This window comes from Vigna umbellata, chromosome 1 (genome assembly GCF_029865625.1).
Source record: "Vigna umbellata cultivar VRB3 chromosome 1, Vumbellata_1.0, whole genome shotgun sequence".
NCBI lineage: Eukaryota > Viridiplantae > Streptophyta > Magnoliopsida > Fabales > Fabaceae > Vigna > Vigna umbellata.
The window spans coordinates 56467245-56482898 of record NC_142165.1 but is presented as its reverse complement, the minus strand read 5'-3'; the positions used below and the strand labels follow the sequence as shown (position 1 = coordinate 56482898).

The 15654-nt window shown below is 34.2% G+C and overlaps 1 protein-coding gene across 1 annotated transcript; it reads left to right on the top strand.

Moving 5' to 3' along the window:
• Positions 1 to 1556, top strand: LOC148205836 (uncharacterized). Its single transcript, XM_088103871.1, has one exon. The coding sequence runs from the start codon at positions 310 to 312 to the stop codon at positions 1402 to 1404; it is 1095 nt and encodes a 364-aa protein (XP_087959997.1). The 5' UTR covers positions 1 to 309; the 3' UTR covers positions 1405 to 1556.
• Positions 1557 to 15654: the final 14098 nt, after the last annotated feature.

Here is a 15654-nt window from a genome sequence, read left to right as displayed (position 1 = left end):
GAAACTCACACTAACCTAATTGATTAAGTATTTGTCTGGTTCAAAAGGCATTTTTAAGAACATAAATATATCTTGAAAATTTTAAAACTTTGTATACAAAAATAAAAAATTGCAGAAATGGAAAATTGAATTGAATGAGGGTGAAGATTTAGATGTGTGATTTGATAGAAGAAGGATGAAAGAGGAAAAGGGAAGTTGAGAAGATGAGTGAGTGGGTATTAAATAGAGAGATGGAGGGGTTTTGGTGTGGCAGTTGCTTTGTAGAGAGAGAAGCAAAAGAGCGAGTGTGAGGGTGAGAGTGAGAGGAGCATGGAGTTCCACCGCAGCGATTCATCGTCGCCGTCTTCTTCCATGCCCACACCCAACACCACCGATCCCAAGAAACCCGCAACCGACCCAATGCACTCATGGTGGGAGTCAGTGTCCAAGGCTCGTTCCCGCATCCACGCCCTCGCCGCCATCCTCCCCTCTTCCTCCCACGACCCCCTTTCCTCTCTCGCCGACTCCGACCGCCCTGCCCTTTCCCTCCTCTCCTCCTCCGCCGCCTACGCTGCCGTCTCAGCCTCCCTCTCCGGCTCCCACTCCGACCCCCTCTGCCACTGGCTCTACGACACCTTCCTCTCCGCCGACCCCCATCTCCGCCTCGTCGTACTATCCTTCGTCCCTCTCCTCACCGGTCTCTACCTCTCCCGCATCCACTCCCCCGAGCCTCCTTCCCTTGCCGGCTTCGAGGCCGTCCTCCTCGCTCTCTACGCCGCCGAGACCAGATCCCGCAACGGCAAACCCCTCCTCGTAACGATCCCTGACCTCTCGCACCCCTCCATCTACCACGCCCCTCTCCGAAAACCCCAATCCCTCTCCCCTCCCTCCGTCGGCCTCATCTCCCCTCCCTTGGAACCCCAACTCGGCGTCAAATCCACCAAACGCCCCGCCATCGTCGGCGTCGCCCTCCACTCCTACTTCTCCCAGATCTCCCACATGCCCGCCTGGTCCAAGCTCGACTTCTGCCAATTCGCTGCCGCCTGGGCCGGCTCCGACCCCTGCCCGTGCCGCACTCAATTCGACGACGCCCCGATTCCCGATCATTCCGATATTCGCGCCGCCAAAGGCGAGAGAATCCCTCTCCCCTGGGAGATTCTCCAACCCTCGCTCAGAATCCTGGGACACTGTCTCTTGGGGCCGTTGAACTCTCAGGACGTGAAGGACGCGGCTTCCTTCGCGGTTCGCTGTTTGTACGCTCGTGCCTCGCATGATTTGGTACCGCAGGCCATTCTCGCCACCAGGAGTCTCATTCAGCTCGATGTGAGGACCGCAGAGGCTGCCAAGGCTAATGCTGGTTCCAACTCCAATTCGAACACACCCACCAAGGTCAAGAAGCCTGAGATTCTCTTGGTTTCCAAGTGATGATGAGTTGGAGGAGGAGACGGATAAGCGTTGCTGCTGTGTACTATTACTGTAGGTCTTCTTCATACTGTAAGCAGAATTCATGTTTGTATAATAGAAACTTCATAGTTGCATTGCCGACACTTTTTATATATTTTTTTTATTTTGTTTTCTCTTTGCTTCTTCTAGGTTATACATGTATGTTAATTTATTTTTTTCCTACCGAGTGATTAGGTAGCTGTATTGACTTTCTTTCTTGATGGAATTATGCTGTGCTTCGGGTGTGTGTGCGTGTGTGTGGCTTGTCTGATCATAGTCTTGCAATTTCAATGTGGTGCGTGTGGTGCTTCTTGCCTTTGGCTTATTGTTGTACTCTGTGAAGACTGAGGAAATTGAATGGGGCCTTACTAATGAGTTGTGATTTTCCTGCGGTTGGTTTTACTGGAGATTTTAGTTTGTACCTCTGATTATTATGATGGCCTGTGCTCAGTAATCTGGTATTATTCAATTTATGCTGAGATGTCACTGCGAGGCCTCCTCTGTATTGTTGCTTATTACCAAACTGACAGTGCCAATTATTGCTGGCATTAGAAGATTGTATGTGAATCATCATTTATATTGTATGTTATGCTTTAAGATTCTTTTGCATCAAATTTGGGATGTATTTCATTCTAGGATAAAAGGGATAGTTAGAAGGGAATCAACCCCCTTCGGGGGAGCACGGGAACTGTGACCTCACTTATCACTTAACAGCTTGATGCACATGTGGCAGATGGGTATGTGGTATGCTAGGGGGCATTTTGGTTAGAATGGAGGATAAGGAAGTTTTGGGATTATTTTTGGTCTGGGAGAGAGTAGGCTATCTCAAAATTTCCTGTTCTGTCCCTTCTTCTTCCTGGTTGGATACTACTTGTATACTCAAATTTACCTCTCTAATAGATATGTTTTTGTAAAAAAAAAATACAGTGCCACCGATGAGTTTCTGCTCTAACTGGGTGTGGAGAATAACTTTTAGAGTTTGTTTGATTCTTGTCATTAGGATATTGTTACATTTGACAATGCTAATGAATCTATTTGTACTACTCATTAGAAGAAATGACAGAAACAATTTTGTAGAATGATACTCCCCTAGGATAATTTGAACTCCGTACTGTCTAGCCATTGTAGGTTTAGAAGTGTCAAAGTTTAAGTGAGTACTCAGTTTGGCTCCTAAACCTTGGTACAAAATAATGTTTTTCATTCTTTTTGTCTATCATTGAAGGGGACTTCAGAGTTTTGTCCTTGTTATCAGATAATGTTTCGGTGCTTAGGTATTACAATACTCATATACCTATCTTTACTTTATACGATGTCGTGGTTCATTATAAACTAAAGTTTAGCCAGTCCTTGCATGGAGTTATTGAGCATGTGGTGTTTGTGGACAAGAAAATTATATATTGGAAAAGGATTAGGCCTAGCTTTATCCCCAAAGCTAGTTCATGGAGGGTAAGATTATGCAAGTCTTTATTAGAAGAGCTACTTTGGCCATATTCTTGGCCTGTGTCGGATATTAGCACACAAACATACACTTCCTCTTGCCCAATAATGATCATCTGAAATGTGAAGTTTGTTAAAATAACTAGCCTCTCTGCCTCCATTTATTTAGTACCCTCTTCAATCAAATTACTTATCTTAACTTCCCTTTACCTCTTTCATCCTTCTATCAAATAATTCTTCCTAACTAGTGCTGTGCTGTACACCAAATATGTAAAATATCCTTCTCTTTTTAATTTCCTTTTACTTTTCTGATCCTAATATTCCCTCATTGCAATCTCCTAACACCTTCACCGGAATTGAATTCAAAATTTCTTGTGAAATAAACAGAGAAATTCTTCACTTATCTATAAAAAAATTGCTGCTAATATGTTCCTTCGCATTTGTATTTCAGGATGGAAAATGTATAATTTAGCTGTATAAAAAATATTTCATGTTCAATAATTTCTGATTAGTTTGGTTGAGGAGTTAGATATAAGGTACCGTAGATTGATGAGTTAAATATGTTACATTTTCAATCAAACTAATGGCAAATTGACCCACTGATTCGGTCCACTTCTAACAAAGCATTTATTTGATCCCAAATTCCATATTTTTGTGAGCAAATCGTTTGTAATTGGGAAGGAAATGGAAGATTGACAAAAAAAACATTCATTATTTAGATTCAAAATTTATCTTTATGATTAGTAGCTTGAAACTGAGTAAGCCTTTGGTTTTACTAAAGGCAATAAGTTAATTTGCTGACAGGGTTTGGACGAGAAAAAAGTTAGTTCATCTGACTGATTCTAGCTTATAAATTATTCTGAAAAAAGAAGTTTATAAGTTAGGTGTGTTAAATCCAAGAATTCCTTCATATATCAGTCTCTTTACTCTTAGGAAAAAGAATATTAAATAAGTTATTTCTAAATCTTGCGAGATTGGATCAAAGACCATTAAAATTCAAAATGTCGATTGGTGTGAAATTTTGACTGGTTTGAATGCGGCTTTGTATGGATTAATTCATTTAAATATAAGCTTAGACAAACTACTCTCCATACACCCTTCTCTCTACGAATAGATCAAATATTTTCATGATCTATGATTCTTTTTTTTTTAAAAATGACATCAAATTCAGTAACGTGAATTTAATTGGAATAATGTCCCTGCATGTCAATTTGACAGTTGGCTTAAAAGTCTTTAGGGAGATTTTAAGTGATTATTGTATCATATTGAATTTTGAGATTCCTTATCTATTTTTAGACATCACCCAATCTCTTCATGTAAAACTTCTTTCGAATATTTTCAAATATTTTCTCAGAAAAGCACACGTGATCTTGGATAGTTTTTTAAAATTAGTAATAATGAATGAGAAATAATTTCTAAGTAAATAATTTTATATAAACTATTTGAAAAATGATGTTAAATGATAAACAATGAAATGTAATTACATTGATAATAAGAGATATATTTTTTAAGGAATTCAAGTTTTAATGTAGACGTATTTTTATATTATTTTAAATTTGAGTTCATTCACGACTTACGTTCATTTGTTTATATTTGACTTGCTAATTTAAAATGGGGAATCCTAACTTATAAATCATTCTTGATTGTGGTGTTTTCTCCGTCTTATTATCTTCTTCCACTTTTCTATTTTCGTAATAGTTTAATGGAATTTGTCTTTATTTTCCCTAATTCTTGACTTGACTAGGCTTTCTTCACACTTCAACCTTAAGTACTTCTCAATCATTAGAATCCAAAATGGCGTAACCATTGTTTTTAAACGACTGAATATCCTTTCGCAACACTAAGTAAATTCTAATCCAAGTCTAGCATAAAAAAAGCATCACCAATAAAATTTAGGACATACGCTATTGGAAAACAAAAATTTTACAATTCCCTTCGACGTAAACACTTTCTCCATTTTTTCAGGGTCTTTCTTCCATCACCCCAATTTTTCTTCCTACACCCCAATTTCATGCATTACCCCTTTTTACTATTTCGCTGTTTGACTGAATCTTTGATTTCACGAGGGTAAAAATCATAATTCATTGCTTTTTTTCTTACTTTTAGTTGCACCTCTCACTTCCTAAAATTTTCAAGGATAATGATACTTTAAAAACATTTTTTTATAACATTTTAATATCATCTACGTGTCATTATGTGATTGGTCTAAAATTACTCCACAATCAATAATAATAATCATAAACACCAATATGGACCGATCACAGAATGACACGTAGATGGTGTTAAAATGTTATCAAAGTATCATTATCCATTTTTCAAATAGGGTGTCCTATCAACTCGTAGTATTTTTTAATTTTTTAAATATTTTTATTTTTTATTTTTTTTTTAAAAAAAATTCACGTGTCAAGCTGACATTGTACCATGTGGCAATGATAGTGTGACGTTGATAACAGTTGATTTTACCATTATTTGTGATGCAATTTTGATACTAAATCAACTCTCTTTGATTTTGAAACTTGCTTAAACTCTTGTTTTTAGTTGAATTTTGTGAATAAATTAGTCGAAGTTATACTTAATGATTTTTATCACTAATTCTCTCAATTTTGTAGGTTATTAGTATGTTTTGGAAGAGGAGCAAAGTATCAAGGAGTTGGAACCCAGGAAGAACAACAGAAGCACCAGAATAGAAGACTGCAGAAGGCTCAAGGACGCTTGATTGTCCTTTTCTAAGGCCCTGGGCACTGGTTGTCACGCAATTACGTCTGGTTGCCCTCTTCAGGGGTCCTCAACGCTAGTGGTCGTGCAAGGACGCCTGCTTGCCCTCTTCTAGGGCGCTCAACAGAGAAGGTCACACAACCACGCCTGGTTGCCCTTCTTTGGGGCGTTGAGCGCCAGTTACACCCACCGCAAGACGCTTGGTTGCCCTAGCAAGGGCACTGAACGCCACTCTTCACGCAGTTTCGCCTGCTTGCCCTTAGTTAGGGCGTTGAGCGTTGGTGACGTGGGCCTATGTGATACTTTGGATCTATTTAAAGGCTTTGACGCATTGGAGGTGGACATTTTTTGATGGCTGAAGCACAAAAACCCTATTTTCGACCCTTTGGAGGAAGATTGGGTATGCGGGAGCTTTCCTTTTCTCTTTCTAGGGTTTTCATCTCATTTACATTCTTCCATTGTAAGCCAAGGTTCTTCATGACAATGTATAGCTAAATTCATTTGTTGTTGGGGAAAGATGTAACCTTTGAACTTCATGTATTTGAACATGTTTTGAATATTTTATGCTTCTTTCATTGAATGTTAGTGATTTTCTCCTATTCTTAATGCTTGTTATGTTTTGGCCATTCATAGCTTGATGTTTGAATTTCTTTGTTATTGGGAAATACTTAGGAACCATGATCTGGAGGATTTCACCTAAAGGAAATATTATCTAGGGATAAAAATATGACGGTTAGTTGTCTTAAGCTTCTTTTCTTAATGCGAAATTGGTTATTAGAGTTTCAAGGGATTGTTGTCTAATAATCAAGGCTAGGCTTTTTACACCAAGGGATTGGGTTCTAAGTAATTTTGTAAGTGACATTAGCATTCCAATGAAGAAGATGAGTTCTAATATGCATGAAAGTGAAGTAGGTGAAATCTAATCCCAACAACATCATCATCTCATATCATCTCAATACCATTCATTCATTCTTGTTTTAGCTTCAAAAGATCAATTTTACAATCAAGTTATTATGTTTACTTGTATTGCATTAAATTTCATTAGTTGGAATCGTTCTTTAGTCTTAACTAGTTAATTTATTATACGATTGTTTGGTGTCACGAGTCTCTTAGGAAACAATACTTGGTCTTACCATTTTATATTACTTGATACGATTTGGTACACTTGCCAATGAGTTAACAGACGTGACACTAATAGTGTCACGTGTCATTGTCAAGCAACGTGTTATTGCATTTGTCTTAATTTGATCTCTATATTTTTATTTTGTCTCAATTTGGTCTTTATATTTTTATTTGTCTCAATTTAGTCTTAATTTTTTTAAAAATTAAAAAATTTTGTTCCTCTCCAAATTAAAAAAAAATAATTTGTATATAAATCTTTACAAATTTTTTTATACAAATTGATACTTTTTTTTATTAGAAAAATAAAAAAAATTACGATCTAACATATGATATATTTTTATTTATGTAGTACTAACGAAAAAAAACTTAATTGCATTAAAGTTTTCAAAACAAAAACAAAATTGAGACATAAAAATGAAGAAACTCATTTAAAAATTTTCTACAAAATTAAACAACAAATAAAATCATTTGACCTAAATAATATGAATGAGTAAACTACAAAAGTTAACATTTCAATAATAAATATTTAAGAATTTGGAAAACCTACATACTGATATTTCATTTAGTTAAATCTTCTTAAATTATTCGTTAGTCAACTTTCTCGAAACCCTTTCGAACAAAAAATTATATTTAATTTAATCTTTTAATTATTTAATTTTTAAGGAAAAGCTATATTTTATATATCACCAATGTAAAAACATAAACAGTGAAATAGTATTTATATAATAGTATTTAAATTTCCTAATTAAAATCCATTTATAATAATTTTTAATATAAATAGGGACTATTTGAATGATTAAAGCAAATATAAATATGACCTTCAACTTAGTATAACTAGAATAAGAATATATAATAGTCCTTTTAAATTGAGAATAAACTAGTATCTAATGTTGGGTATTGAAGGTCATATGTGGGTGTTATAACCATGATATGTTCAAGACTTTAATTGGTCACCCTTATGCTAGTAGATTAAATCCAGATGAACAATCATTATTTGTTGGCATGACTAAGAGTCAAGTTAAGTCTACAAACATTTTGCTTACCCTAAAAGAAAATAATGAAAATGATGTCACAACAATAAAATAATTGTATAATGCTAGATATACTTATGAACGATCTTTAAGATGATGTAGAACTTAATTACAGTTGATATTGTTAGAACGTGATAAATACATTCATTAGAGTAGATGTGTACATGATTATAATGACATCAGTTAACTATTTTAGGTACATCCTGATGCAATTAAATTGTTTAACAAATATAATATATTTTTCATTTTTGGATAACACATATAAAACCAACATATATAGGTTGAATCTCTCTACCGCCTTTGTGTTCTTATCAAATGAATGAGTGAATAACTTTGTTTGGGGTCTTGAAAGGATAAAAGGGTTGTTCATGACATCTGATGGTCTTCCTAAAGTCATTGTTACTGATAGAGACTTTGTTTTGATGAATGCAATAAGCATAATGTTCCTTAAATCTTATCATCTTCTTTTTCATTTCCACATTCAAAAACATGTTAGAGCCAAGTGCAAAATGTTGCTTAACTCTATGGAGGCGCGAGAACTTGTCTTGGATGCATTGAAAAATGTAATGGATCGTGGAGATCATTCTACTTTTACTTATTAGGTTAGGTGGCTTCATGATGTCTGCAATGCTTGGTCTTTATTCTTTGAATTTGTTAATGTATCATGGATAATTCCTTATAAAGAAAAAATTGTGAAGACATGGATAGACAAAGTCAGGCATTTAGGAGGGTGAAAAAGAGAATGAAAGAAAGTGTAGAGAGAGAGAGGGTGTGTTGTGGCTTGGAGAGAGCTGTAAGAATCAAACAGGGGTTACCCTAGTCAAAGATTCAGTATAAGAGTAAAATTGTAATGTGGAAAATTTAAAAAGGTTAGTGTGGAGGAAGAAAGCCCTATGTTTTAAGCTTAACTTTAGTTTAGATAGCCTAATCCAAATTGGTGAAGATACTCAGATCTTGTGTCATGTGATTTTGTGTAATTTCTATCAAGATGCAACACATCCTTTATATGAGATCACATGTTTAAGTAGATTTAAACAAGTGACCTTCAATTTGATGCTCAAAATAATCGAGTCTATGGAACAAAACTTACTTGATGAACAAGTTGATTAGTAGTGTTTTTAATTCTAGCACAGTTAATACTCACCTAATTTTCATTTCAACGTACACAACATAACTACCATATTTTTCAATCCAAATGTGTTCAAAACCCTACAACCATTCATAATAACATAACCCACGTCCACGTTCGTACCTTAGGATTTAAGAATAAAACTCAATGGTAATATATAAGAATACTCACTTATTCAAAATCAAACACATAGATAACAAACATTTTAAAGATTGCGATTAACTAACTAATTCACTAATCTTATGGCTAATGCAAATTTTCTCCGGAATACAAAATTAGAACCATGAATTAGTGTTGAAGTGTGAGATACAGAAAGAGAAAGAAGAAAGGAAAAAAATTAACAAAACAACTACTGGTGTTGTGTTCCTTTACTGTTAAGGTAGACGGGTTTTCGAGTATGTATTCCTATTTAGCGATTTGAAAGTGATTGAGAAACAAATGTAAAAGGAAACTTAAAAATGAAACATTTACTTTTACCATTATACCTTTGTATAATTTCACATGACTATATAAGAAATGAAATCTTCGCATATGGATATATCAGAACATGTATGGGCTAAGTGTTTTGGGAATTGTTATGGATTGCAGGAAATCGATTCCCTATATTTGAAATCCATTATTTTATATATTAGGATATTTTGAAGGTTTGACAAATAATAATATATTAATTTTAATAATAATAACAAAATAATAACTTTATATTTGAATTTATTAAAACATTTTCTTTATTTTATCATATTTATCAAACATTTTTATTTTTATCTTCAAATCTTTTAAAATAAATAATACAAATTTGACCTTTAAATCCATCGTATCCATCCTTTTGAAATTGATCTTAAAAGTAAACATCCGCTCATAGGACCATATACACACAAATTAAGTGCAGACTTGGAAGATGTGATGATGAGAAAAAGCAACAAATTTCTGTGAAAGTTGTAACCAAAGAGCTTGCAATGATGCCTATTCAGTACCTCCTTTCATCATAACAGAACCATGTTATAAATCAGAGGGTATTACACTGTTCTTCTCACCATGTTATAACTATGGTTTCTGCATAGAAATTTGTCATATACGGAGGGTTGTCTTCAGTCTTGTCTTGTCTTGACACCTTATACAGTTGATGAATTTAGTAGAGTAGGCTACAGTTTCTGGCTTTAAACTAATTATATATGCTTCCTATCATTCTCAATCTCCTACTGTTTCTTACGTATTTTAGATGTCTGTTCAATACTATTTATGAATGAAACTTTGTAGCTTTTTATTTTAATTTTAATTTTACAAATAAATGGTGTATTCGTTTATTCAAATAAAACTACTGTAATTATTTCAACCCTGTATGTTGTTTATATATCTTTTATTTTTTTTCTAATTTTCTTAGATTTGTGTTTTTATTATTTTAATTCTTTTAATAATAATTTTATCCTTTGTTTTAGACTATTTGTTGTAACGAAGAAAGAAAGAAGCAGATTGTTCTGCCTGTATTGATTTACATGATTTGCAATGAAAGAAACGCGAAAGAGAATAGGTGAAAAGGCCACTCACTCCTTTTATGAGAAAAAAAGAAAAAAGTTACATCAAACTTGTAAATTACATACAAACCCTTAAATTTTCTTTATGCCTTAGTTCACAACACTCAATCATTAACATTGTGCTTATAGTAGAAAAATAAATTTATATAAATAAAGATAATATTTTAAAAAATAATAATAATATAAAAATTTATATAATAATAGTAGTAATAAATTAGTACAATAATGATAATAAAAATAATTAGAAAATCATAAATAATAATAAAATTCTAACTTAATTTATATTAATTATATTTTATTTTAAATTAATTTTAACTACAAGGATATAATTATATTCATTCAATTTTATCAATTAAAACATTCTTTAATCTCTCAAATTTTTTAATCATTCAATTACTTTCATAAACTTTCCTTCCATTTTTTTTAATTTCTTATCATCTTTATGTTAATCCAAACATTCTTATTTTTATCTCTCTTTCTCTCAAATTCATTAACCCAAATCAATTTACATAGAAAAATTTGTCGGAATGAATTCTCCTCGGTCCTCGCATGTGTAAAGAAAATAGAGGAGAAAGTCACGTCAGCCTATGTTAATTTTCACAAATAACCTCTTTTGCATTGTGACTTTTTTCTTTTTCACTGTCCAAGTCATGCATTTACAACTCCATTTTAACTTACATTAACTTTAAACAGACACATCTTAGTTTAAAATAATTTCACCAATCCAAATTATTATTTAATTTATTTTAAATAATCACCAACATTTTATTTCCGCTTAATTTATACAAAACTCATTTTAATTTAATATAGTTTTTAATTTTAATTATCTCATGTTAAATATAACTCACATTTCCTAATAATAATAATAATAATAATAATAATAATAATAATAATAATATCTGAACTTAATTTCTACCGATCACATTTTATTTTAATATCATATGATCATTTTAATATTTGTATTTTAAATAATAACTTACATTTTATTTTAATATAATTTACAGTTGTTATATTTTCTTTTAAGTTACTTTTATGACCCAGGATCAAATGGTAATCTTCTCATTTTTACAATTAAAATATTGTTTTAATCTATCAAATTCATCACATCATTTACAAATTTTTATGAATGTTTCTCTCAAACTCCTTAATCTAAATAACTTCATTTTTGCCTTTCTTTCCTCTCAAGTCCACCCTTTAAATCCGTGTTTAGAAACAATTTCTTCACATGATGGATATTGTGATGGTAGACCCAAAGTGATAGGCCGCAGTACCGATAGATCATTCATGAGAAGAAAACATAAGTTTTACCTAGCATTGACCTGGTGGTTAATAAAAAAGTTAAAAGGTCGTTAATGCTTAAGGCTGAAAAGAGAAGTAAGGAGAGCCTTAATGTTTTCTCCACGTGTGAGGATTTATCGGATTTGGGAGAGAATGATTGAATGAATTTGAAGGTAAATTTTTTGTTGTTTGTTTAAGTGAATTTAGAGGTAATTGAGAGGAGATTTGGAAGTAAAGTTTTTGAGAATTAGTGTAGGATTTGATTGATGTGACAGATTTAAAAAATTTGTTTAATTGGTAAAAATTAAAGATTACCAAAATGCTCCTAGTTATTAAAGTAATATAAAATGTTATTGGTTAATGTTATATTTAATTGTAAAAATGTTTATAAAGAGTAAAAAATTAAAAATATTAATTAAAATTAATTTTTAAAAAGTAACAAAATTATAATTTAGTAAAATGAATTTATTTTTAAATGTACTATTTGTTTGTAATATAATTTTATACCAAGTAGTATGAATTTATTTGTTATGGAAGTGAGATTGATTAATTTTGAAGAAACAAATAATTAAACAATAAATACAAGTATTGTGAGGACCTGGAAAATAGAGTTAAAAATGGAGCAAAAAGGTGCCTTAAGTTAATAGGACCAGACTTTTAAAAAGCCATTTCAAACATCCTGGCCTATTAGCTTAAGCATTTTGTCTCTCTCTAGAAGTCAGTCTTCCTCTTTTCTCTGCCTTCTCTCTACCACAACTTTGTCTTCTTTCTTCTAGTCCTCTTCACTAAGCCACTGGATTTCTGTTTAGGTGGCGCTCAAACGTCCGCGACGTAGAGGGCTTCACAACCATCTGATTCATTTTGGGTTCTAAGCTGGTAAGTCCCTGCATGCAACCTCCTCTCTGTTCTTGAACTAGGGACATGCATTCTTGCTGGTTGCATGTGCCTTTTACTTTTTCCTTTTCCACTCCATTTTAGCTCTAAGAGCTGTTCCTATCACCATTTTGGTAGTTTATAAGGTTTGGTTGGGTCCATGCTGTGTGAGTTACCGTTAGGGCATTCTAGTGAGCTGTGCTGTTCAACTCTAAGTTAAGAGGAGCTAGGATATGTTTTTAAATTGGTTGCATGAACTATATGCTGAGTTTTGTACTGCTGTACTGTTGATATTGTGTTTTGATTTGGAAAGACTTAGTTGCATGTGTTGGGTTGAATGACTGTGAAATTGGATTGTAATGTATGTAAACTATTTTGGGATGTATTTAATTTCTGTAATCACTATGTTGAAGTGCTTTGGGGTAAGAGGTCTGTTGTAACATTGACTAAGTGGGAAACTTGGTGTTTTATCAGGATTTTAGGTCATTTGGAGAGGAAGTGAGGTAGTTATTTTGGGTATTGGAGGTTTAGAGTGCAATTGGGCTGTTTGGGTAGCTCAGATAGGTCAATTTTAACTTGCTAGGAACATAAAACTGGACTTGAACATGTTAGAAATGGTAGAATTGGAATTCGGCCCCTAAGTTGAGGAAATTAGTGTTTTAAGAAGGAATTTGGGTCTTAATCACTTGATAATCACTGTAGAAATGTTTATAATCATCTAGACAAGTTTAATTAGGTGTAATACAAGAATAGGGAGTGTTAGAAATTGGATAAGAGGCCTAGAAACGGTAAGGGCGTGTGTGAGTGCCTAATTTTGCAGAACTTGCATTCTGCAGATGATGCAGAGTCGCTATGCGAGCTGTCTCGCATAGCGAGACCCTGTAGAGGGTGCTCACTGTCTGAGTCATTCGCTGTGCGAATGACCAGAGGGTGATGCTCTCTGTTTGTGGATTCGCCTAGTGAATCCGGTCGCTATGGGACTGGTGGTCGTATGGAACCACTGCCAATTTAATTCAAAAGGAGAATGGGGCGCATAACGAGAGTTTTAGGGGGGGTGTTGGTCTCTGTCTAGGCTCTCGCATAACGACCTGGGTGCACTATGCGAGAGGTGTGAATACTGGTGCCAGCTGTGAGTTAATTCGCATAGCGAATTAAGTGGGTGCACTATGTGATGGACATGAGGTACAACACCTCAACGAGTTAACTCGCCTTGCGAGTGGGGGTGCACTGTGCGAATCCTTCGAGTCCAGTCTTCTCTTTTGCTCTCTTTTTGGTTGAATTAAGTGTGTGGAATGTTTGGAATCATAGTATGATGGTGGTAATGTGATTATATTAAAAGTATGCGAGTGTATGAAACATGTTTGGTCATTGAAAGTATGTGGTCTTAAAAGTATGGTGGATGGACGTAATTCCATGGATCTCAAAGGGAAGTTACATGGTGGTGCCCTATATTATTGGATATAATTCCATGATCTTTAAGGAGAAGATTCATGGTGGTGCCCTTAGTGTTTAAAATGATTTGCATGGTAGCTCAGTCTTGGGGGTTATCCTGAAACTACAATGGTTAATCATTCTCAAGTAGAGAGGATTGAATCATGTCGTGAGTAGTAGTAGGAGGTCCTAGTCTTGGGTTCTTCCAGTATGGCCCAAGGTGAGTGATAACGGACTAACCTCGTGAGTGTGATAGGGTGAAACCCATTGGCAATGACTTTGCAAAGCAGTAGAGGCCACCACGAGTGCATGACCCGCCATAGCTCGACAATCATTCTAAGTCCGGACGAGTCAAGTTTAAGTGCAACAAGTCATGTTTGTATGGTTTAATATATCTGTCTTTATTTGCATATTGTGTGTGAATGTTATAACATGATTTTATATCTAGCTCACCCTTGCTTCTGTGTTGTGTTTTGCTTGGGTATGCTTTTCTTTTGCAACGATCATCCACTTGGATGTGAGCAGAGGTGGATGAGGTGCCTCTGGAGCAGGCTTTGGAGGAAGATGATGCTGTTGCTAAGTCTAATTAGGACTCTTAGGGGTTCCTTATCTTTTTGAAATACTCTATTATGTTTAAGTTTTAAATTTGGACTTATTTTAGGATGTCTGTAACTTTAATACTTTACTTACAGTCTACTTCTAACTGTTCTCTTATATTAAAATATGGACTTACTATATTATATGCTTCTATATAATTTGGGATGTTACAAGTATGAAAACTAATGTCAAACATAATAACATTCAAAAATAGGTAATGTAAGTTATCAAACACATAAGTTAATATAAGCAAAAAAGTAGTGTAATACATTCATGGAATAGTAAACAACTTAATAATCTAAATGATGAAGAATTAAGTTAAATTCTGATTCAGGTGAGCAAATTGTTGGTTCATGTGGAGGGATAGGTTTGCCAAGTTATCTTCAATACGTTGAACCCGCACCTGCATTTAAGCATATGCTGCATGATGTGATGAGGCCAATTTAAAGAAGATTTATCTAGATGAAACGCGCACCTATATATCACGGAGACGTAAAACATAAAAAAACATTCAAGCAAATTTAAAGAAGGAATGCAAATGTAAATGAAAGATGCTAGACGGTCCTAAGTGAAAGTGCAAGTGACACTTTAAGCCCCTTGACACACTTTCACACTAAGAAGTGGAAACTAAGCTATTACAATGTTCAATGGTGCACTTGGAATTGCTTGAAAAACATTTTTCCAAGACACTTAAGTTGCAAATGAAAAAGCATATTAAACCTCAAAGGTTTCGTGATATAATGAATGAAAAACACTTGAAACTATGCCTAATACAAGTGAAAAGGTGAAACTGCAATGGCTGTAATTGGTGCAGATCCAAACTGATTGGAAAAAGATCTTGTGCTGGTCAAAGAAGTGTTGCTGGATCAGGAAGGAAAAGACAGCTTGGAGATCAACTCTTGAAGCCAATTCAGCAATTTCTCCACTTCCTAGTATGCTACCCTATTGAAGAAGGGTTCTTGCAGCTAGGAGACTTCAAGAAATGTCACAACACCAATGCACAAAATCAAACCAGTCACACCAAAATTCTGTTACTGCACTAGTTTTTTTTCCAGTCAAAACAAATTGGAATGCACAAATGGAAGCCAAA